The following is a 24,603-nucleotide window of genomic DNA, read 5'->3' on the forward strand; positions in this document are numbered from 1 at the left end:
TATACACAACATCAAGCGCACTACCTTCATCAACCCTCTCCGTTATTTCATGGAAGAACTCAATAAAGTTTGTCTGACACGATTTGTCTTTTTTACCCCAATTTTTTTCAAAGGGAAAATTAATTTTGTAATGGATTATGAAGTTTCCCCACCACCAACAGGCCTATAGTTACCAGATTTGTCCCCCTTGAACAGGTGTATAACATTTGCAACTGTCCAGTCCTCTGGCACCACTCCCTTAGCCAAGGAGGATTGAAAGATCGTGGCCAGAACCTCCATTATTTCTACCCTTCCCTTAACAACCTAGGATGCATCCCATCCGGACCGGGTGACTTTTCTAATTTGAGCGGTGCCAATCTTTTCAGTACTTGCTATTTTTATCTTATCCAATCTCTCTATCCCTCCTCCTTTACTGTGACATTGGTAGAATCATCTTATAAAGGAGAAAGGTTCACCAGCAGACTTATGATCTTGGTTTAATATCCCATGTGAAGGATGTCACCTCTGACAATACTTGTGTAGCTCCTTTCAAATTGTGAGGACGTCCCAAGGTGCTGGACAATCAGTGTTTCGGACCCGAGCTGGGGGTCGGGCAGAGGGAGGAGGGTTATTGAGGCATGGTTGAAGAGGAGGGTCTAGAGATGGGTCTTGAAGGAGGCAAGGGAGGGAACGAGGCGGAGGGACTGCGGGATGGAGTTCCATAGGGTGGAGGCAGAGTGGCTGAAGGCCTGTCCGCCAATGGTGGGACGGGTGAGGCGAATGTGAAGTAGGCTGGAGCCCACTGAGCGGAGGGAGGAGGCAGGTTGGTAGGAGGTTAGGAGGTCGCAGAGGCCATGGAGCGAGGCCATTGAGGGCTTTGAAAGTGAGGACCAGGATCTTGAACTGTATCTTCTCTGTGATGGGAAGCCAATGGAGTCGGGCGAGGATGGGGTTGATAAGAGTTGTGGAGCCTGGTGCGGGAAAGGACATGGGTTGCAGAGTTCCAGATGATCTGCAGCCTACAGGGGGAGGAGTTGGGAAGGCCAACAAGCAGGAGTTTGCATAGTCAAGCCTGGATGTTATGTATGGGTGTATGAGGGTCTCAGCGGCTTACTGTGTGAGACAGTGGCGGAGCCGGACAATGTTGCAGAGGTGGGGGAAGGCGGAGCGGGTCATAGCATGGATGTGGGGTAGAAAGGATAGTTGAAGGTCAAACAAGATGCCAAGCTTCAGATAGATATGGAAGAGGAGGGGACCCAAGGACAGAGCTCTGAGGAACGTCGCATGAGACTGTGTGGGGACCAGAGGAGAAACTGTTTGTGGAGATGAAATGGAGATGGTGTGAGAGGTAGGGTCTGAACCATTCGAGGACAGAAACATGAAGGTTGAGGTGAGAGGAGAGGCAGTGTGGAGAATATAGTGGTCAACGATCTCGAAGGCAGCAGAGGTCAAGGAGGACGAGGAAGGAGAGGGAACCCTAGTTGCAGATGGACAAAATGTCATTTTTCATTTTGACCAAAGCTGTTTCTGTGCTGTGGGCGGCACGCTACTCGATTGGAAGGATTCGTGGAGTGGTGGGAGAGGAAAGAGTGAATCTGGGAAGCAAGCATTCCAGGACCTTGGAAAGGAAAGGGAGGTTGGATATGGGGCAGTAGTTTGAGAGCAGGGATGGGTCAGTTGGTATCAGAGAGGATGGACCAGGCATGAGAGGGTGGGAGTGGAGCCGGTTGGTGATGGAGAAGAGGAGCAGCGTGGACTAATTGTTTTAATTGTTCCCCAAACGCAGGGTGAGATGTGACAGAGACTATTTGCTGAACATTCACCTGGATGGCAAACTCCAGTCAACTCCGGGATGCATCCTCGGGGGGGGAGGGGGTGGGGTTGTGGGGGGGAGGTAAGTGGGGTCTCCTTGGAGACCCAACCCAGTGACAAACCTGAGCACCTTGATCAGAGATTTTCACTTTCACTGATTGAGTGTGCGCATCAAGGCCTGTCTCTATCAATGTTCAGTAAATTCCTGATAGCTCAACCCTGGCTTAGTTTGTCACTATCGTTTAAGTTATCATGCTTATGCTGTCAGTATCCCGGCTACATTTATTTATGAGTTTACACTTATTTATATACATACGCCTGACTTGCCATTCCTGATAACCCTTGTCCCTTGGAGTGATGAGTTAGCAGGAGTTTACCGTATTCACAGTGGACACTCAGGGTACACGCAAGGAGAGCATCCAGGAAATTTCAGTCAGTATAAGAATCAATCTAATCTCTTTATTTAAAACCTATTTGTTGAAGAATCTTTTATTACAATTAAGCCTAAAATTACACCCCTTTTCCAGCTCATTATCACCATTCAGCTCCGTTTCTCCAGTCAACCAGCAGCTTCCAGGGGACTGGCATCGTGACCTGACACCCACTCAGCAGCAGCTGTGGACAGTGGATGGTCAGGTGGGTGGGAGAGGTTTGCTGTTAGTTGAAGGACTGCTGATGGATGAGGTTGTATTTCGGTCGCGTTTGCTCTAGAGGCTCAGCGTCCTGATCAGCTACATCAGGGCATTGGCACTTGGAAATGCTTCACCCAGAGAGGCAGGCCCTGTGGACAGCCAGACATGGTTACAGGCAGAGCCTGGAGACAGAGACAAGGCGCTATATCAAATGCAAGGATTATTATTATTGTTACAGGCAGAGGCTGGGGAGAAGCTGTAGATGAGGCTGAGGCCTGTGACACTGATGCTCACTCTTACCTGTTGCTGAGGGTCCGGGTGGAGGCACGATAGGACCGCGCACTGCGCTCAGCACCGACTCCTCCTCACTCCCCCCCAATTGCAGTTTCCGCATATGCCGCACCACCGCCGTGGCATTAAAGGCTCGCTGCAAAACATTGTAACACACATGGTAACGCACACTGTGACACACACAATAACACACACGGTAACACACACAGTAACACACACTGTGATACACGCAGTAACACACACTGTGATACACGCAGTAACACACACAGTAATACACACACAGTAACACACAACGTAACACACACTGTGACACACCATAACACACACAGTAACACGCACAGTAACACCCACTGTAACACACACCGTAACACAAACACTAAAATATATCCTAACACACACTTTAACTCACACTGTAATGCAACCTGTAACACACACTGTCACACATACTGTAAAACACACACTAACACACATCGTAACACACATTTTAACTCACACTGTAATGCAACCTGTATCACACACTGTAACACACACCAACACACACTGTAACACACACCAACACACACTGTAATACTCACGGTAACACTCACACTTGCTCACCCTGAGTTTCGCTCAGAATAACAGGAGCGAGTGATAGGGAGTGAGGGAGGGAAGGGTAGAGGAAGGGATGGAGTGAGGGAAAGAGGAACTGACCTTCCATTTATTTTTGGCGAAGTTTTTCTTGATCTGAGTGCTGACAGACTCGTGAATATTCTTATCCAAAGCCGTGTCACCAGCGACCCTACAGTACAGAGTGGGGAGCGTGAGAGCAGCGAGAGGGGCTGCGTGGGGAGAGTGGGGAGGATTGGGGGAGAGCTTGAAAGAGGGCTGTGCAGGAAAGAGAGGGGGATCGGGAAGCGAGGGAGAGTGCGGGATAAAGGGGAAAAGGGGAGAGTGCGGGATAAAGGGGAAAAGGGGAGAGTGCGGGATAAAGGGGAAAAGGGGAGAGTGCGGGATAAAGGGGAAAAGGGGAGAGTGCGGGATAAAGGGGAAAAGGGGAGAGTGCGGGATAAAGGGGAAAAGGGGGAGAGAAGGAGGGAATGAGAGGGAGGGGAAGAGCAGTAAAGCAGGGCTATGGGGGGAAGCGGGGCTGTGGGGGGAAGCGGGGCTGTGGGGGGAAGCGGGGCTGTGTGGGGGGGGAGGCGGGGCTGTGGGGGGAAGCGGGGCTGTGTGGGGGGGGAGGCGGGGCTGTGGGGGAAGCGGGTGTGTGGGGGGGGAGGCGGGGCTGTGGGGGGCTGTGTGGGGGGGGAGGCGGGGCTGTGGGGGGGGCTGTGTGGGGGGGAGGCGGGGCTATGGGGGGAAGCGGGGCTGTGTGGGGGGAGGCGGGGCTGTGGGGGGGCTGTGTGGGGGGAGGCGGGGCTGTGTGGGGGCTGTGTGGGGGGGAGGCGGGGCTATGGGGGGAAGCGGGGCTGTGTGGGGGGGAGGCGGGCTATGGGGGGGAGGTGGGGCTGTGTGGGGGAGGCGGGGCTGTGTGGGGGAGGTGGGGCTGTGGGGGAGGCGGGGCTGTGGGGAGGCGGGGCTGTGTGGGGAGGCGGGGCTGTGTGGGGGAGGCGGGGCTGTGGGGGAGGCGGGGCTGTGTGGGGGAGGCGGGGCTGTGTGGGGGAGGCGGGGCTGTGTGGGGGAGGCGGGGCTGTGTGCGGGGGAGGCGGGGCTGTGTGCGGGGGAGGCGGGGCTGTGTGGGGAGGAGGCGGGGCTGTGTGCGGAGGAGGCGGGGCTGTGTGGGGGAGGCGGGGCTGTGTGGGGGAGGCGGGGCTGTGGGGGGGGGGGCTGTGGGGGAGGCGGGGCTGTGGGGGAGGCGGGGCTGTGGGGGAGGCGGGGCTGTGTGGGGGAGGCGGGGCTGTGTGGGGGAGGCGGGCGTGTGGGGGGGGTGTGGGGGGAGGCGGGGCTGTGTGGGGGGAGGCGGGGCTGTGTGGGGGAGGCGGGCTGTGTGGGGGAGGCGGGGCTGTGTGGGGGGAGCGGGGCTGTGTGGGGGGAGGCGGGGCTGTGTGGGGGAGGCGGGGCTGTGTGGGGGAGGCGGGGCTGTGTGGGGGGGCGGGGCTGTGTGGGGGTTGGCGGGGCTGTGTGGGGGGAGGTAGGGCTGTGTGGGTGGGGGCAGGGCTTTGTATGAGGGCGCTGTGTGTGCGGAGGCAGGGACTGTGTTACGTGAGGGGAGGCAAGGCAGATGGGGATGTGCAGGTGGAGGCAGGACTGTGTGGGGGGAAGAAGGGCTGTGTGGGGGGAGGCGGGGCTGTGTGGGGGAGGCGGGGCTGTGCAGGGGAGAGGTGTCTGTGTGGGGTGTGGGGTGTCTTTATGGGAGAGGCATGCCTATGTGGGGGACACAGGATTGTGTGTAGGGGTGGCAGGGCTGTGTTTGTGGGGAAATAGTTCTGCGTGTGTGGGGTGGCGGGTCTGTGTGTGGGGAGGCGGGGCAATGTGGGGGAGGTGGGGCTATGTGGGGGGAGGCGGGGCTGACTTGGGGAGGTGAGACAGTGTGGGGGAGGTAGGTGGGGGGGGGGTGCGGGGGGTTAGCTGTGCGGGTGGGGGTGGCTGTGCGGGGTGGGTGGTTGTACGGGGTGGGTGGCTGTGCGGGGGGACGGGTGGCTGTGCGGGGAGTGTGGCTGTGCAGAGTGGGGTGGCTGTGCGGGGGGTTTGGCTGTGCGGGGGTGGGTGGCGTGCGGTGGGGTGGCTGTGCGGGGGGTTTGGCTGTGCGGGGGTGGGTGGCTGTGCGGGGGGGTGGCTGTGCGGGGGGTTTGGCTGTGCGGGGGTGGGTAGCGTGCGGTGGAGTGGCTGTGCGGGGGGTTTGGCTGTGCGGGGGTGGGTGGCTGTGCGGGGGGGTGGCTGTGCGGGGGGTGGCGGGGGTTTGGCTGTGCGGGGTGGGTGGCTGTGCGGGGGGGTGGCTGTGCGGGGGTGGGTGGCTGTGCGGGGGGGTGGCTGTGCGGGGGGTTTGGCTGTGCGGGGTGGGTGGCTGTGCGGGGGGGTGGCTGTGCGGGGGTGGGTGGCTGTGCGGGGGGTGGCTGTGCGGGGGGGTGGCTGTGCGGGGGTTTGGCTGTGCGGGGGGGTGGCTGTGCGGGGGGGTGGCTGTGCGGGGTGGGTGGCTGTGCGGGGGGGTGGCTGTGCGGGGGGTGGCTGTGCGGGGGTGGGTGGCTGTGCGGGGGGGGTGGCTGTGCGGGGGGTTGGCTGTGTGGTGGGTGGCTGTGCAGGGCGGGGCGTTTGCTGTGCTGGAGGGTTGGCTGTGTGGGGGGACGTGTTGGCTGTGCGGAGGGATGGCTGTGCGGGGGTGTTTGGCTATACGGGGGTGTTTGGCTGTGCGGGAGGGTTGGCTGTGCGGGAGGGTTGGGTGTGCGGGAGGGTTGGGTGTGCGGGAGGGTTGGGTGTGCGGGAGGGTTGGGTGTGCGGGAGGGTTGGGTGTGCGGGAGGGTTGGGTGTGCGGGAGGGTTGGGTGTGCGGGAGGGTTGGGTGTGCGGGAGGGTTGGGTGTGCGGGAGGGTTGGGTGTGCGGGAGGGTTGGGTGTGCGGGAGGGTTGGGTGTGCGGGAGGGTTGGGTGTGCGGGAGGGTTGGGTGTGCGGGAGGTTGGGTGTGCGGGAGGGTTGGGTGTGCGGGAGGGTTGGGTGTGCGGGAGGGTTGGGTGTGCGGGAGGGTTGGGTGTGCGGGAGGGTTGGATGTGCGGGAGGGTTGGCTGTGTGGGAGGGCTGGGTGTGCGGAGGGGGGTGTTGGCTGTGCGGGGGGGGTGGGTTGACTGTGGGGAGCGCATCTGGGTGTGGCTGTGCGGGTGGGGTGGCTGTGTGTGGAGGAGCTATGGGTTGGTGGCTCCAGGGGGGTTGGTGGCTGTGCGGGTGGGATAGCTGTGTTTGTGGGGTGGCTGTGTGGAAGGGTGGCTGTAATGGGTGGGGTGGCTGTCCGGGGGGGCTTGCTGTGTGTTTGGGGTTGGCTGTATGAAAGGGTGGTTGTGGGGGTGGCTGTGTGGTTGGGGTGGCTGTGTGGGGGAGGGGTTGGTTGTGGGTTGGAGGGGGCGGTTGTGGGTTGGAGGAGGCGGGGGCTGGGCGGGGATAGATTACCACGGGTGCTCCAGTGCCTGGTCACACGTGTAGCGACGCTGTGGCTCTTTATCCATGAGATGCTGAATAAAATCTTTGGCTGAAACAAAACAACCAATAAACAATTGGAGGGAGATCCCTGCACCCGAGGAGAGGGGGCGGAATCTGGAATCTAGAGCTGATTGAGTGTCATTCACTGTGTCACTTAAATAAACCACATATGTCTTCTCAATGTCAATCTGGGATGTTAGCAGCTCACATAGCCTGTGAGATTGATCAAACAAGATTCAGAGGCGAGAATGCTGACACAGAGGTAAATGGTGGAATTAGATTTACAATCATTTGATATATATGGCTACTGTGTTTCACCCACACAAAAAAATACAGTCAATTCACTCTATAGTATATTTTGTTGAGTGCTTTGAGAGGTCTTAACGACGTGATGAGGCGCTATATCAATGCGACTGATTATTATTATTATCCTTTCTGAATCTGTATTGGCTGTCAGGGATTAGATTATTTTCATATCAGTTCACTTCCTTTCTGAAGGTTGACTCCATCAGTTTCCCAATGATTGAGGTTAGATCAATGCTCCACGGGCCGGGTTCCCTCCTGTCACATTTCCTGACAAAGGGAAGAACAACAGCTGCTTTACCTGAGTCTGAGATATCATCCCAGTATGGAGAGTCAAACTCGTACTCAGCTTTCACAATCTGCTCAAACAGCTTCGCATCATTGTCATCATAAAATGGAGGGTAACCACACAACCTGCAGAGAGAGAGAGGGAATCATTAGCCCCATACATTCTGCAGAGGGAGATAGAGAATAGTTACCCCTGTGGAAATAATAACTCATCCTTGCAGTTGATTTAGCACCTTATTACGTTGGAAGGACATCTCATGTCTCGAAGACGTGATAAGATGTAATATCAAATGCAAGGATTATTATTACCTCAAAGTGCTTCACAAATTTACTGTGAAATTATTGCCTGTGTATTTGTAGGCAAACATGGTGACCAGTTGCGCACAGCAATGTCCCACCAATTTTATCTGAGGAATTGTTGGCCAGGCACTGGGAGGAACTCCATTCACTTTTTGAATAGTGCCATGGCTCTTTAGCGACAACCTGAACAGGCAGATGGGACCTCGGTTTAACATCTCATTCAAAGGATGACCCCGACAGCGTCAGTTTAGATTGTGCGAGTTGAAGTCCCGACACGGGATTTGAACCTGCAACCTTCTGACTCAGAGGCAAGAGTGTAAACTGTGGAAATAGAGGTTTCCAGAGGGAGGGGCAGGGGGAATTATTAGCCCATCAAGCTTGGAAAAAGAATCATTAGCTCCAGAGGCTGCAGAAAGAATGAGAGACAGAATTATTAGAGAGAGTGAGTACTGTGCTGTTGTGTTTTTTATATGAACAACAACAACAAAATTACATTTATAGAGCGCCTTTCACATTAGGAGGACATCCCAAGGCGCTGGACAGTCAGGGGTGAGGACACGAGCATGGGGGAGGGGTGGGGTAGGGGTGAGGGAAGGCAGAGAGGTGGAAGGGTGACTGAAGTCATGATCGAAGAGGAGGATCTTAAGACCGGCCTATCTCCCAACTGCACAGTATGGTGTTGATTTGAGAAAAGCTGACCCTCAGGACAGTGGGTACAGACCGGTTACACAAGACACAGCATGACTGACTGTTGTGAGAGCATGGGCTGACTGGCACAGACACCAGGCAGTCAGCAAACCGTCACTGGTCAGTGGGTGCCAGTCAGTCAATGGTTAGTTGTGCTAGTTTGTGGTCATCAGCTAGTGGGTGCCCTGGTCAGTGGTCACAAGTTATTGGGCACTGGTCAGTGGGTGCTGGTTAGTGGGCGCTGGTTAGAGAGCATTAGTTAGAGAGCTCCAGTTAATGGGAATGATTAGAAGGCATGAGTTATTGGATGCTGGATAGCGGTTACTGGTTAGCAGGCTTTTTTCACTCTAATGAACACGTGAAGTCTACTCACAGGATATAAGATATAACTCCGATGGACCAACAATCCACAGCCTTGCCATACGGTTTCTGGGCCAGAACTTCAGGAGCTACGAGAGGAGCAGAGGGTGTAGGTGGGCTTGGGGGTGAGGGTGAGGGTGGCGATGAGGATGGGGATGAGGGTAAAGGTGGGGGTGAGCGTGGGAGCACTCACTCTGCACATTCCAGGATCATGTCATTGGCATGTCAGTACTCCCAGCACCTCACACGGCACACACACACACAGCCCACACACGAAACACACAGCCCCACACGGGTCGGACATACAGCCCCACACACTACACACACAACCCTAGACACTAAACACACATTCCTATACCCTACACACACAGCCCCATGCTCTACACACAACCCCACACACTACACACAACTCCACACGCTACACACACAGCCTCACACACTTCAGACACAACCCCATACACTACACGCACAACCCCATACACTAGACACACAGTTCCACACACACAGCCCCACACACTACACACAGAGCCTCACACGCTACACACACAGCCCCACACGGCAGACACATACACAGTCCAACACACACACTTAACCCCACACCTTACATGCACAGCCCCACACGGGTCAGTGCGTGTGCTCGTTCTGTGCACGTCCTGCACCATGTACTTTTCATTGCCCCCTCACACATACCCACGTAGCCAGGTGTTCCGCACGCGGTGGACATCACGCTGCCCTTGTCCTCCAACTTGGAGAGTCCAAAATCGCTGATCATTATGGGTGAATCTTCCTCCTGACCACAGTACAGCAGGTTCTCAGGCTGCACACAGAGCATCAGTCACTGCACCTCACACACATAGCATCTGTCACTGAACCTCACTGCACCGCAAACACAGTGTCAGTCACTGAACCTCACTCACACACAGTGTCAGCCACTGAACCTCACTCACACAGTGTCAGCCACTGAACCTCACTCAAGCACACACACACACTCACACACACAGTGTCAGCCACTGAACCTCACTCACACACACACACACAGTGTCGATCACTGATCCACACACATACACAATATCAGCCACTGAACCTCACTCACGCACACACACAGACTCACGCACACACACACAGTGTCAGTCACTGAACCGCACACACATACACACAGCATCAGTCACGGTACTGCACACAAAGTGAGTTTCATTGACTGCATAAACTCTGTGTAAACGTTGTGTAAACTCTGTGTACATACAGTGTAAGGCTGTGTAAATGCTGTGTAAGGCTGTGTACGCACTGTTTAAGATTGTGTAAGTGCTGTGTAGGCTGTACCTTCAGGTCTCTGTGGACGATGCCCAGCTGGTGTAGGTAGTGCACAGCGTGCAGGATCTGAGAGATGAGCTGGCTGGCATCTCTCTCTGTGTAACAACCTCGCTCAACAATCCTGTCAAACAGCTCCCCGCCAGCTACCCTGTCACACGTACACACAGACACAGGCACACACACACATACACACATATACACACATACGCATATAAATATATATAGAAACACACATAGACACACATATACATACACATACACACACATACACACACAATTAAACATACACACATATAGGCATATAAACACATAACAAACACATACAGACACACACATATACACACAGACACAGGCAGACACATATATGTATACATATATACAAACACATATGCACACACATATGCACAGACACACACATGCACACACATTCACATACACATGCAGAGTAAACATACGTACACAAAAAGAGAGACACACACGCAGAGACACAAACACGCAGACAGAGAAGAAAGACAAATGCACAGTGTCGGTACTGTGAGAGTGATGGGGAGAGAGAAGGAATGGAGACAGAGAAGGGGGGAAAGAGAGACAGAGATGGGGAGAGAGCGGAAGGAGAGAGAGTGGTGGGGGGAAGCGAGAGGAGGTAAGGAGAGGGGATGGAAGAGAGAGGTAGGATAAGAGAAGGGAGGGGGAAAGAGAGGGGAGGGAAGGATGATACGGGGAAGAGTGGATATTATGTTAGGTGAGCGGTTGTTACGGGGGGGGAAATGAATGTTACAACAAATAGCATTTATTTAGCATCTTTCATGTCAGAAGGACATCTCAAGCGCTGGACAGTGAAGGGTTTGCACCTGAGCTGGGGCCTGGAATCAGGAGGGATGGAGGGCTAAGGGGATGGAGGTGAGAGTATGACCGTCGAATAGGAAGGTCTTGAGATGTGTCTTTAAGTAGGCAAAGGAGGAGGCGAAGAGGGGGGCCTGGCGGAGCGCCTTCGGGATGGAGTTCCAGAGGGTGGGGGCAGAAAGGCTGAAGGCCCGACTACCAATGTTGGGGCAGCCAGATTGGGAGATGTGGAGCAGGCCAGAACCCAGTGAATGGAGGGAGCTGATAGGCTGGTATGGAGTTAGCAGGCTGTAGAGGTAGGGAGCCGTAAGACTGTGGAGAGCTTTGAAGGTGAGGACAAAGATCTTAAACTTGATTTTCTGGGGGATGGGGAGCCAGTGGAACCGGGCTAGGGTCGGGGTGATATGTACACAATGCTTGGTGTGGGAGATGACATGAGCTTCAGAGTTCTGAATAATCTGCAGCTTGTGGAGGGAAGAGTTGAGAAGACCGACAAGCAGGGAGTTGGCTTAGTCAAGCCTGGATGTTACGAAAGCTTGGATGAGGATCTCAGTGCCCTGAGAGGAGAGATATTGGCAAAGGTGGGCAAATTGCAGAGATGGGGGAAGGCAGAACGGGTCATGGCATGGGTCTGGGTTTGAAAGATAGTTGAGTGTCAAATAAGATTCCAACGTTCCGGACTGGCTCAGTGAGATGGAGTGAGCATCCATGAATAGTGATGCTGTAAGTGCCTGAGATGTGGAGGTGCTGACGGGAGCCAATCAGGAGGGCCTCAGGCTTGTTGACATTCAGCTGGAGAAAGTTGGTTCTCATCCAGTGCTTGATGACTGACAGGCAAAATGTCAGGACAGTAGCGGTCCCGGAGATGAGGGTGGAGGCAGAGAGATAGACTTATAATAATACTAACCCTTGCATTTGATATAGCGCCTTATCAATTTTTCAAGACGTCTCAAAACGCTTCGTAGAATATACTGTAATGTGAATTGATTGTATATTTTGTGGGCAAAATGCAGCAGCCAATTGTGACAGCAGTGTCCCACAAGCAGTCGTGGATTGAGTGACCAAATTATTATTTTTTAAAATTATTTTTGAAGGATTATTACCCCCAGAAAAGCAGCGGAGAAGAATACAGCATAGAATGCAGCAGAGAGATCAAGAAGGATGAGGAGATAGTGAGAGCCCTGGTCACAAATGGACAGGCTGTCATTTGAACTTTTAGTAAGGCTGTCTCTGTACTATGGGTAGCACAGAAACCAGATTGGAGGGGTTAATACAGGGAATGGCGGAAAAGGAAGGAGCAAAGCTGGGAAACAACCTTGGGAGGTTACAGGGGATGTCTCCTTAAGCAGGTTCTCCTTGGAGCTAAACTGGCTCCAAGTTGATAAGCTTGGCAATGGAATATCGGAATATCGGTCTCGGTAATCCAGTTTCCAGGTCCGCAGTATTCTAGGGCGCTGCTGACAGCACATGCTCATCAGCAGGACTTGGGAGGGCAGACAAGTCGCTGGGGAGTCATCCCACTCAGTTCGTGTTAACCCTGCAAGCCAAAGCCCTAACGGGTAGCGTGGTCCTAGCTGGACAAGCAATGGGAAACCTTGCATGTTACTGGTGGGGGGGGTGGGGGGGGGGTTGGGGGGAGAGTGGATATTACTGGTGGAGGGGGAGTGAATGTTATAGGGTGGGGGGATGTTACAGGTGGGGGGGTACTCACAGCTGCATCACCAGGTACAGGTGCGTGGGGCTATCATAAATCTCCTCCAGGGAGACAATGTTCGGATGTTTGATTCTGTGTAAAAAAACATATTACAAACATCAGTCTCTCTGAGCTTCTGGTACAGTTTCGCTCCTGCCTGTGAGTGGGCTGACAGTGTGACAGGTCTACAGTGTGACACGCTGACAGTGTAACGGGCTGACAGTGTGACACGTGTCACTGGGTCGGTGAATGATAGACCTTTATTAGGAATTACATCATTAATTATAGGCATACACTGTGTGTGTGCAACTGTCTGTGTATAACTTTCTGTATGTGTGACCGTCGCTCTGTGTGTGTGTGACAGTGCGTGACTATCTATGTGTGTTTCGTTGACTGTCTGTGTGACTGTCTCTATGTGGGATCATCTGTGTCAGGGATTGTGTGTGTGAGACTGTCTGTCTGCGTCTCTCCATTCGTGGATGCGTCTGTCTGTTTGTATATGTGTGGGGTATCTCTCTCTCTCTCACTGTGTCTCTCCTTCCTCAACATCCTGGTGATCTTTCGTGTGCATGTGTGTGTATGTGAAACTGTCTATGTTTGCGTGATTGTCTATGTGTGTGATTATCTGTGTGTGTGTGTGAATGAGACTGTGTGTGATTATGCATGTGTGTATGTGAGAGACTGTCTGTGTCTGTGTGATTATATGTGTGTGTGTGTGAAAGAGACTGTCTGTGTGTGTGAGTGTGTGTGTCAGACTGCCATTGTCACTCCGTCCGTCTGTCTGTTTGTCTGTTTTCAAAGCCCTCCATGGCATTGCTCTTTCCTACCTCTGTGACTTACTAAGGCAATATCAACCTGTCTGCTACCTCTGCTCAGCAGGCTCTGGCCTGCTCCACGTCCCATGCCTGACCTGCTCCATCATCGGCAGTCGGGCCTTCAGCCTCTCTGCCCACACCCTTTGAAACTCCATCCCACAGTACCTTCACCTTGCTGCCTCCCTTGCTTTCTTCAAGTGAAATCTCAAGATTTTCCTCTTCGACTGTGTCTTCAGCCACCTTCCTACACTTACCCACCCTGTCCTCCACCCCTCCTTATCCCAACCCCCTCCTTGGGTCCAAATCTCTTAATGTCCTGCATTTTGGGACGTTCTCCTGACATGAAGGGCGCTATGCAAATGTAATTTGTTGTTCTTGTTTGTTTGTATGTGTGTATGTTGTGGGGAGGGAGGCGGCGTCTCTCTCTCTTACTGTGTCTCTCCCTCCTCCCCATCCTGGTGACCTCTCTCTGACTGTGTGTGTTTGACTGCTTGTGTATTGACAATCGGTCAGTCGGTTGGTGGGTCTGTCTGTCAGTGCATCTGTCTGTCTGTGCGTCCGTTTGTCTGACTGTGTCGGTCGCACATACACTTACTTTTGCAGGACCGTAATTTCATTCTCAATGCTTGTTTCTTTTCCCTGCAGAGCTTTCTTGGGGATACATTTAATTGCGACCAGTCTGTGAGTTTGTTTCTCCTCAGCCAGGACCACTTCTGAAAAAGCACCCCTGAAACATGTCACAAATTATCACTACAGTGTTTGTCATTGCTCGGCTCCACCACTGTCTCATACCGCAGGCCGCCAAGACCCTCATACGCGCATTCATAACATCCAGGCTCGACTACGCAAACTCCCTCCTTGTCGGTCTCCCCAATTCCTCCCTCCACAGGCTGCAGATCATTCAGAACTCTGCAGTCCGTGCCCTCTCCTGCACCAGGCTCCGCAACCCTATCACCCTTACCCTCGCCCGACTCCATTGGCTTCCCATCACCCAGAGGATACAGTTCAAGATCATGGTCCTCACTTTCAAAGCCCTCCATAAGCCTTGCTCTCCCCCTACCTCTGTGACCTCTTAACCCCCACCAACCTGTCTGCTCCCTCCACTCAGCGTTTATACAGAGCTGACAGTGCATTGCGTCCAGGCCCCACATCTTCATAGAATCATAGAATTTTGCAGCACAGATGAATCTGCAAATTTGTCCTCTCTAAGTACCTATGTAATTTCCTTTTGAAAGCTATTATCAAATCTATTTCCACCACCCTTGCAGGTAGTTAATTACAGACAGTAACAACTCTTGGTAAAAAAAAGTCTCCTTGTCTCCCCTCTGGTTATTTTGATAATTATCTTGAATCTATGTTCTTTGGTTCCTGACTCACCTGCCAGAGGAAACAGTTTACGGAAATCTATCAAAAATTCTCATCATTTTGAACACCTCTATTAAATCTCCACTCAAACTTCTCTGCTCTAAGGAAAAAAATCCCAGCTTCTCTAGTTTCTCCACATAATCGTAGTCCTTCATCCCTAGTATCATTCTTATAAATCTTTCCTGCACCCTCTCCAAGGTACTGACATCCTTCCTAAAGTGTGGTGCCCAATGCTGGACACAATACTCCAGCTGAGGCCTAACCAGCGATTTGTAAAGGTTCATCATAATTTCCTTGCTCTTATACTTTATGCCTCCATTTATAAAGCCAAGAATTCCATATGATTTTTTAACAGCTTTGTCGACTTGTCCTGCCACCTTCAAAGATTTGTGTATGTGAACCCCCAAGTTTCTCTGTTCCTGCACCCACTTTAAAATTGTGCCATTTATCTTCTATTGCCTCTCCTCATTCCTTCTCCCAAAATGTATCACTTCACACTTCTCTGCATTAAATTCCATCTGCCATGTATCTGTTCATTTCATCAGCCTGTCTATGTCCTCCTGCAGTCCTCCTCACTGTTTACTATGCTTCCAAGTTTTGTGTCATCTGCAAACTTTAAAATGTTGCTCTCTATAACCCAAGTCCAGGTCATTAATATATATTAAAAAGAGCAATGGTCCTAATACCGACCCCTGGGTGTCACCACTGTATATTTCCCTCCAGTCTGAAAAACAACTGTTCACAATTACCCTCTGCTTCCTGTCTCCCAGACAATTTTGGATCCATGCTACTACTGTTCTCTTAATCCCATGAGCTTCAATTTTGCTAACAAGTCTATTATGTGACACTTTATCAAACACCTTATGAAACTCCATATACATCAAATGCACTTCCTTTATCAACTCTCTGTGTTACTTCATCTGGAGTAATACAGAGGGTTGGAGCAGAGAGCCCAGCAGTGTGAGGAAGGAACAGAGTGAGAATTCTATTAAGGAATTTGGTGAGAGTGGGAATTCAGTGCAGAGGGGGAAAGAGCTGCATGATTATAAAATGTATAAATGTTATATTAAAATAATATAAATAATATATACCATGTCTGGAAACATGGCAGCTGAGACCGGTTGCATGCACAATGTGTGTCATGTGGAAACTCCAGGATGGTTTGTGTACCCTGGACAGACATGTATGTAGGAAGTGCCTCTGGCTCGTTGAGCTTGAGCTCAGGATTTCTGAGCTTGAGGAGAGAGGCTGGTGTCACTACGTACCATAGGGAGGCTGAAGAGTTCATAGATCGAATGTTTCAGGAGGTAGTGACCCCACAGCCACAGAGGGTTCAGAAGCAGAGTGAATGGGTGGCCACCTGGCATGGTAGGAAGAAATCGGGTAGTGGTACTCATAAACTGGTTCTCTGTACTGAATAACAATGAGGGTGATGACACCTCTGGGGAGGGGAGTCAAAAGCAAATGGATGCACAGGGGGACACAGGGAAGAGTGTCAATGTAATTGTCATTGGGGACACAATGGTGAAATAGAAAGGCGATTCTGCAACCAAAGACGTGACTCTCACATGGTATGTTGCCTCCCTGGTGCCAGGGTTGAAGACATCACGGAACGGGTGCAAAACATTCTACAGGGGGAAGGGGAACATCCAGAAGTCGTGGTCCATGTTGGGATCCATGACGTAGGGGAAAAAAAGGGCTGTGATCCAAAGGGAGAGTATCAGAAGCGAGGGAAAAAGCTAAAGAATAGGACCTCAACGGTGGTGATCTCTGGATTATTCCCAGCGCCTCGTGCAAGTGAGTATCAAAACGGCTGGATCAAACACATGAATGCATGGCTGGAGAAATGGTGCAGAAAGGAGAGTTCCTGGATCATTGGGACCAGTTCTGCGGCAGGTGGGACCTGTACAAGGTGGATAGGTTACATATCAACAGACCAATGTCCTCGCAGGGAGGTTAACTAGTTTTGTGCAGAAACTAATTTTGAGGGGGAAGGGAATCACGATGTAGCATTAGAGAGGACAAACACGTTACATAGAGGGCTGGGAGGGTTAATAGTAATGTATTCTGGAGTAATCCAGAAAAAGGAGAGATTAGATGGGAGAGAAATGCAGAACAGGTCAGTCAGTCTTGGAGTGGGACAAATAAGCTTGGTGAGCTGTAGACTCAAGTTGCAACATGGGGTTGTGATATAGTGGCAACAGCAGAAACTTGGCTCAAACAAGGGCAGGAATGGGAGCTTCCTGGTTACAATGTATTCAGGAGGGATAGGGGAGGAAAAAAAGGAGATGGGGTGGCAATATTGATTAAAGATATGGTTACGGCCCTGGAAAGGGACGATGTGCTAGCGGTCCAAAAACTTTTTACTCTTTTAGGTGTATATTATAGATCACCAAAAAGCAGAAAGGAGACAGACGAGCAAATCTACAAGCAGACTTCAGAAAGATGCAAAACCAACAGAATAGTGATAATAGGGAACTTCAATTATCCTAACATACCCTGGCAAAATAACAGTGTAAAGAGCACGGAGGGGAAAGGATTCCTGAAATGTGTGCAGGATAGCTTTCTGGATCAGTATGTTTCCAGTTCAACGAGAAAGGAAGCAGTGTTGGATCTAGTTCTGGACTAATGAACTGGGGCAAGTGGAGCAGGTTTCAGTAGGAGAGCATCTGGACAACAGTGGTCACAACATCATTAGGCTTCGAGTACTTATGTACAGGGAGAAGGAACAATCAAAGGTTTAGATATACAACTGGAAGAGGGCTAATTTCAATGAGTTAAAAAGGGACCAGCCAAGGTGGACTGGAAAGAAAGATTGGCAGGTAAACAGCTAACGAACAATGGGAAGTCTTCAAGGAGGAGATAGTTTGGGAACAGAACAAATGCATTCCGAAAAATCGGAAACGTAGGGCATCCAAACCTCCCTGGATGAATAAGGAAATTGGGATAAAAATAAAACAGAAAAAGGAGGCTTATGATAAATATCAGGCCCAAAATACAAAAGATAATCAAATAAAATATAGAAAGTGCAGAGAAGAACTATAAAATGAAATAAGAGGGGCAAAGAGATTGTATCAGAAAAGATTAGTGGGTAACATAAAAGGGAACCCTAATGTATTTTACAAACATATATAAAAAAAATTGTCAAAGGTAGGGTGGGTCCAATTAAGGACCAAAGAGGACATCTTCTGGAGGCAGAGGGCATGGCTGATGTACTGAATGAGTATTTTGCATCTGTTTTCACAAAAGAAGAGGATGCAGCCAATGCCACAGTATCGGAGCGAGGGTAGAGAAATTGGATTAGATAAGAATAAACCAAAGGAGGTACTAAAAAGGTTGTCGGTGCTCAACAACAACAACAACAAGATTACATTTGTATAGTGCCTTTCACGTTGGGAGGACGTCTCAAGATGGATAAGTTACCCGGTCCGGACGGGATGCATCCTAGGTTACCGAGGGAAGTAAGGGTGTAATTAACAGAATCACAATCTTTCAATCCTCCTTGGACACTGGGTGGTGCCAGATGACTGGAGGGTTGCAAATGTTACTCCCCTGTACAAAAAGGGGCAGAAAGATAAACCCAGGAACTAAAACCCAGTCAGTATAAGATCAGCAGTCAGGAAACTTCTAGAGACTATAATCCGAAACAAAATTAATTTTCACTTGGAAAAATATGGGTAAATGAAGGACAGCCAACACAGATTTGTTAAAGGCAAATTATATCTACAACAACAACAACAAGATTCCATTTATAGATTCCATTTATAGCCTTTCACGTCGGGAGGATGTCCCAAGGCCCTGGACAGTTGGGTCAGGACCCGAGCCTTGGGGGGAAAATGGTCAGAGTGAGGGAAGGGAGGGAGCGAGGAGGAGGGAAATGGTCAGGGGGAGGGAAGGGAGGGAGTGAGGAGGGGGTAGAGAGTCGAGAGGGGAGCTGAAGGCACCGTCAAAAAGAAAGGTCTTGAGACCGGCCTTGAAGGAGGAAAGGGAGAAAGCGGCGAAGGCACTGGGGGATGGAATTCCAGAGCCTCGGGGCTGAGAGGCTGAAGGTCCGGCCACAGATGGTAGGGCAGTAGGGGCGGGGGATGTGGAGCAGACCGGAGCCAGAGGAACGGAGGGTACGGGCAGGTAGGTAGGGGGATAGTAGGTCGGAGAGGTAGGAGGGTGCAAGGCCGTGAATGGCCGTGTAGGTGACGATGAGGATCTTGAATTCGATCCTCTGGGGGATGGGGAGCCAGTGGAGGTGAGCGAGGGTGGGAGTGATGTGGTCCCGAAGCCTGGTGCGGGACAGTACACGAGCTGCAGAGTTCTGAATGACCTGCAGTGTGGAGGAGGGCCGGGAAGGCCGGCGAGGAGAGAGTTCCCATAGTCCAGCCTTGAAGTGATAAAGGCGTGGACCAGAGTTTCAGCAGCGTGAGGGGTGAGGTAGTGCCGTAGTCTGGCCATGTTTCGAGGTGATGGAAGGCGGTGCCAGTTGTGGCGCAGATATGAGGGAGAAAGGACAGCTCAGGGTCGAACAGAACCCCGAGGTTCCTGACTGGCTTTGAGAGGTGGAGAGTGCAGCCTTGGATGCTGATGCTGTCAGCGCCTGAGGTGCGGAGGCGCTGACGTGAGCCAATCAGGAGGGCCTCAGTTTTACGCACATTGAGCTGGAGAAAGTTGTCTCTTGTCCAGGTCTCGATGTCGGACAGGCAGCTGTCAGGACATCGGTGGTCGTGGAGTTGAGGGTAGAGGAGGAAAGGTAGAGTTGGGTGTCATCCACATACATGTGGAAGTTAACCCCATGTCTGCGGATGATGTCACCGAGGGGGAGCATAGATGATTCGGTTTATATGTCTAACAAACACGATAGAGTTTTTTTGATGAAGTAACGGAGAGAGTGGATGAAGGTCGTGCAGTTGATGTAGTTTATATGGATTTTTAAAAGGTGTTTAATAAAGTGCCATATAAGAGACTTGTAAGGAAAGTGGAAGCCCACAGTATTAAAGGGACAGTGGCAGCGGATACAGAACTGACTGGGAGACAGAAAGCAGAGAGTGGTGGTGAACGATTGTTTTTCTGACTGGAGGGAAGTGTGCAGTGGTGTTACATAAGAACATAAGAATTAGGAGCAGGAGTAGGCCATTCGGCCCCTTGAGCCTGCTCCGCCATTCAATCTAAGTATCCCATTACGACATCCTTAAATAACGATTCTAGAATTTTCTCTACCACCGATGTCAGACTAACTGGTCTATAGTTCCCCATCTTTTCTCTCCCACCCTTCTTAAATAGTGGTGTGACGTTTGCAATCTTCCAATCAATGGGAACAGTTCCAGAATCCAAAGAATTTTGGAAGATCAGACACAAGACCTCCACTATCTCATGAACTACCTCTTTTAAAACCCTACGATGCAAACCATCAGGTCCAGGGGACTTGTCACTTTTTAATGCTAACAATTTCCCTAGCACCAGTTCTTTGCTAATGCAAATTTCCCTAAGTTGCTTCCCTATCATTAGCCCCTTGGATCATCTCTATTTCTGGTAAACTTCTTGTGTCTTCTAACATGAAGACAGAAGCAAAGTATTTATTTAGGGACTCTGTCATATCCTTATCTCCCATTATAATTCCTCCTGTCTCTGCCTGTAATGGACCAACATTTACTTTTGCTAGCCTATTCCTCTTAATGTATTTATAAAACCTCTGTCTCTGTCTTAATGTTCCTCGCTAGCTTGCCCTCATAATCCATTTTCTCACTCTTAATGAGCTTTTTGGTTTTCCTTTGTTGGTCCCTAAAACACTCCCAGTCCTCAGGTTTGCTACTCTTTTTGGCAGTTTTATAGGCCTTTTCTTTTAGTTTTATATTTTCTCTAACTGCTCTAGTTAGCCATGGACGAACTGCTTTCCCTGTGGTACTCTTATTCCTCAAGGGAATATGTGACTACTGAGAATTATGACCTACATCTTTAAACATTTGCCATTGTTGGTCTATTGTCATATCCATTAATCTAATTCCCCAGTCTATTTTAGCTAATTCTTCCCTCATACCTGCAAAGTTAGCTTTATTTAAATTTAAGACCATTGCTTTGGATTTGACTACATGGCTCTCCAACTTAATACTAAATTCTATCATTTTATGATCACTCTGTCCTAGAGGAGCCTTAATATCTATATTACTGACTAGCCCTGTTTCGTTACACAAACAAGGTCTAGGATGGCCTGTCCCCTAGTTGGTTCCTGAGCATACTGCTCCAGAAAGCTATCTCTCATACATTCTATAAACTCCTCCTCTACTCTACTTTTGCCGATTTGGTTTTCCCAATCTATGTGAAGATTGAAATCACCCACTATTACTGTATTGCCTTTGCTACATGCTCCTCTAATTTCTTGAATACCCTGCGCTATGCTGTGATCACTGTTTTGGGGCCTATAAACTACTACCACTAATGTTTTTTGCCCCTTGTTATTTCGTATTTCTACCCATACCATCTCTACATCCTGGTTATCTGATTTGAAATCCTTCCTCTCTACTGTTTTTATTCCATCCTTTATTAACGAGGCTACCTCCCCCCCACCTGGTTTTCCACATTGTCTATCCTTCCTATAAGCTGAAAACCCCGGAATATTTAAGTCCCACCCTAGATCTTCCTGTAACCATGTCTCAGTAATGGCTACTAGATCACACCTGCTTGTATCTATCTGTGCCTTTAATTCATCTATCTTATTCTGAATGCTTTGTGCATTCAGATATAGCAATTTTAATTTCTTATCATTTCCCCTACTCTTTGATGCCCTATCTTCTTTACTGAGCTTCTTACCCCTATTTGACCTATTTTGTTTATCTCTCTCGCTATTCTGTTTTGCCACCTTTAGTTTTCTTAATATTGCTGGCTTGCAATTATTTCTAATTGTATTTATCTCTCTAATTTGCTTATTCCTGTACCAATGTGCACATGTCAAAGGCAGCAATCCTGATATCACAACCTTTGATGTTCTTTGTTTTAATTTAGTTCCCAGCTCCTTGAACTCCCTCCTCAAATCATAACAACTAACCCTACTTATGTCATTGATACCTATGAGAAGTACCACCAATGGATCCTCGCCCTCATGTTTTAGATTCTCCTCCAGCCCCGCCGAGACGTCCTTCACCCCGGCCCCAGGAAGGCAACAGAGCCTTCAGGTCTCCCGGTCGCGTCCTCAATTACTTCAACTTTCTGTTTGTTTCCCCTAATATTGGACACGTTTTCCTTCCTCCTCACAGGCTTCCTTGTCCACACAGGTTGCAAGGATCTCGTACCTTTTGGCCAAGGTTAAAGCCTGAAGCTTCACTACAACTCTCCCTGGTGTTTCCTTAACCTCCTGCCTGTCAAACACCCTATCCTGTCCTTGACTGATACTATTATCTATGCATTCCCTGAACTTCAGGGGAGTAACTAGTTTCCAGGATGAAACTATCCAGGAAGCGCTCACTGTCCCTAATGCTGTGCAATGTCTGCACCTCGGATTCCAGCTCAGACACTCTGAGCTGGAGCTTCCTCAGGTTTCCCAGATGTCAGTATTGGGACCACTGCTATTTTTGATCAATATAAATGCCCTGGATTTGGATATTGGGAGTACAATTTCCAAGTTTGCAGATGACACAAAACTTGGAATCATATTAAACGGGGGTCAACGGCAGAAAGCGAACCAGGGCTGTACAGTCAGCGAGTGACACCGCTTAGGAGCAGCCCAGAGCGAAGAGGAGAGACCCCAAGACGAGTGAGTAAAGCTCCCTCTACACTGTGCACACTCCCAGGGCAGGGCTAGAGACACAGTAATACACAGTCACTTCACCCACAGGGCAGGGTTAGAGACACAGTAACACACAGTCACTACACTCCCAGGTCAGGGTGAGAGACAGAGTAACACAAAGTCACTACACTCCCAGGTCAGGGTGAGAGACACAGTAACACACAGTCACTACACTCCCAGGGCAGGGTTAGAGGCACAGTGACACACAGTGACTACACTCCCAGGGCAGGGCTAGAGACACAGTAATACACAGTCACTACACCCCCAGGGTAGGATTAGAGACACAGTATCACACAGTAACTACACTCCCAGGTGAGGGTGGGACAACAGTAACACACAGTCACAACACTCCCAGGTCAGGGTGAGAAACACAGTAACACACAGTCACTACACTCATGGAGTCCTGTAGCTCAGTGGTTAGAGCACTCGCTTTGCAAGTGAGAGACCTGAGTTCAATTCCAGGCAGAGGGCGAAACCTTGGGAAAGTTTCCTTACTCCAACCAGAGCTTAATAATAATCCCTCGAAAACCAAAAACAATAATAAATTGGTCATTTTCAATCTACAACTGTTTGTGGGACATTGCTGTGCGCAATTGGCTGCCGCGTTCGCCCACAAATATACAGTCAATTCACTTTACAGTGTGTTTGTTCTGTGAAGCGCTTTGGGACGTCCTCCCGACGTGAAAAGCGTTATATCAAATGCAAGGATTATTATTATTATAAACAGTGAGGAGGACAGTAATAGACTATAAATGGACATAGACAGACTGGAAAATGGGCAGACAGGGGGCAGATGAAGATTAATGTGGAGAAATGTGAAATGATGCATTTTGGGAGGAAGAATGAGGAGAGACAGTATACGCTGATGGTACAATCTTAAAGGGGTGAAGGAACAGTTAGACCTGAGGGTTCATACAAGTAAATTGTTGAAGGTGACAGGACAGGTAGATAAAGCTGTTAAAAAAGCATACGGGATACTAGGCTTTATATATAGGGGCATAGAATACAAAAGTCAGGAAGTTATGATGAATCTTTATAAAACACTGGTTAGGCCTCAGCGAGAGACTGTGTTGGCACCAAAATTTAGGAAGGATGTGAAGGCATTAGAGACGGTGCAAAGGAGACTTACCAGGATGGTACCAGGAATGAGGGACTTCAGTTATCAGGAGAGGCTGGAGAAGCTGGGATTATTCTCATTGGAGCAGAGAACGTTAAGAGGAGACTTAATAGTAGTTTTCAAAATTATGAGGGCATTCGTTGGGGTGAACAAGGAGGAACTATTTCCACTGGAGGTGCATCAGTAACCCGAGGACATCGGTTTAAAATAGTTGGTACAAGAAACAGAGGGGAGGTGAGGAGAATTTTTTTCACCCAGCGAGTTGTTGTGATCTGGAATGCATTCCCTGAAAAGGTGGTGGAAGCCGATTCAATAACAACTTTTAAGAGAGAAGTAGATAATTATTTGGGGAGGACAAATTTGCATGGCTAAGGGGAGAGTGCGGGGAGTGGGATTGAATTCGAAGCTCTTTTAAAAGAGCCGGCACAGACATAATGGGCAGAATGTTCTCCTTCTTTGCTGTATAATTCTATGATTCTATGATTCATCAAAAAGCTCAATGAAGTTAGTTAGATACGATTTGCCTTTAACAAATCCATGTTGGCTGTCCTTTACTAACCCATGTTTTTCCAAGTGAAAATTTATTTTGTCCTGGATTATGGTCTCCAGAAATTTCGTACCACTGACTAGCCTGTAGTTACCAGGTTTATCCCTCTGCCCATTTTTTGTACAGGGGAATAACATTTGCAACCCTCCAGTCCTCAGGCACCACCAGGGAGGATTGAACGATTGTGGTGAGAACCTCCGCTATTTCCACCCTTCCTGTAGTAACCTTTTGAGTACTTTGAACGTTACCAACCTTTTGAGTACTTCCTCTCTATCTATTTTTATCTTTTCCAATTTCTTTATCCCCTCCTTTACTATGAAATTGGCAGTATCCTCTTATTTTGTGAATACAGATGCAAAGTACTAATTCAGTACCTCAGCCATGCCCTCTGC

General features: G+C 49.9%; 1 protein-coding gene across 3 annotated transcripts in view; it reads right to left on the bottom strand.

The window, feature by feature from the left end:
* Nucleotides 1-2,230: 2,230 nt before the first annotated feature.
* LOC103190612 (calcium/calmodulin-dependent protein kinase type 1-like) overlaps nucleotides 2,231-24,603 on the bottom strand; it is a 51,538-nt gene continuing 29,165 nt past the window's right edge. Inside the window, exons 3-12 of one of the 3 annotated variants that reach the window (XM_042339407.1) lie at nucleotides 14,010-14,141; nucleotides 12,618-12,692; nucleotides 10,073-10,211; nucleotides 9,443-9,542; nucleotides 8,766-8,841; nucleotides 7,419-7,531; nucleotides 6,785-6,863; nucleotides 3,405-3,492; nucleotides 2,724-2,850; nucleotides 2,231-2,572 (exon numbers count right to left, since the gene is read on the bottom strand). In XM_042339407.1, the coding sequence (XP_042195341.1) occupies nucleotides 2,523-2,572; nucleotides 2,724-2,850; nucleotides 3,405-3,492; nucleotides 6,785-6,863; nucleotides 7,419-7,531; nucleotides 8,766-8,841; nucleotides 9,443-9,542; nucleotides 10,073-10,211; nucleotides 12,618-12,692; nucleotides 14,010-14,141 (979 nt within the window). In that variant the 3' untranslated portion in view covers nucleotides 2,231-2,522. 3 annotated transcript variants of the gene reach the window in all.

This window comes from Callorhinchus milii, unplaced genomic scaffold (assembly GCF_018977255.1).
Source record: "Callorhinchus milii isolate IMCB2004 unplaced genomic scaffold, IMCB_Cmil_1.0 Scaffold12, whole genome shotgun sequence".
NCBI classification, from domain to species: domain Eukaryota; kingdom Metazoa; phylum Chordata; class Chondrichthyes; order Chimaeriformes; family Callorhinchidae; genus Callorhinchus; species Callorhinchus milii.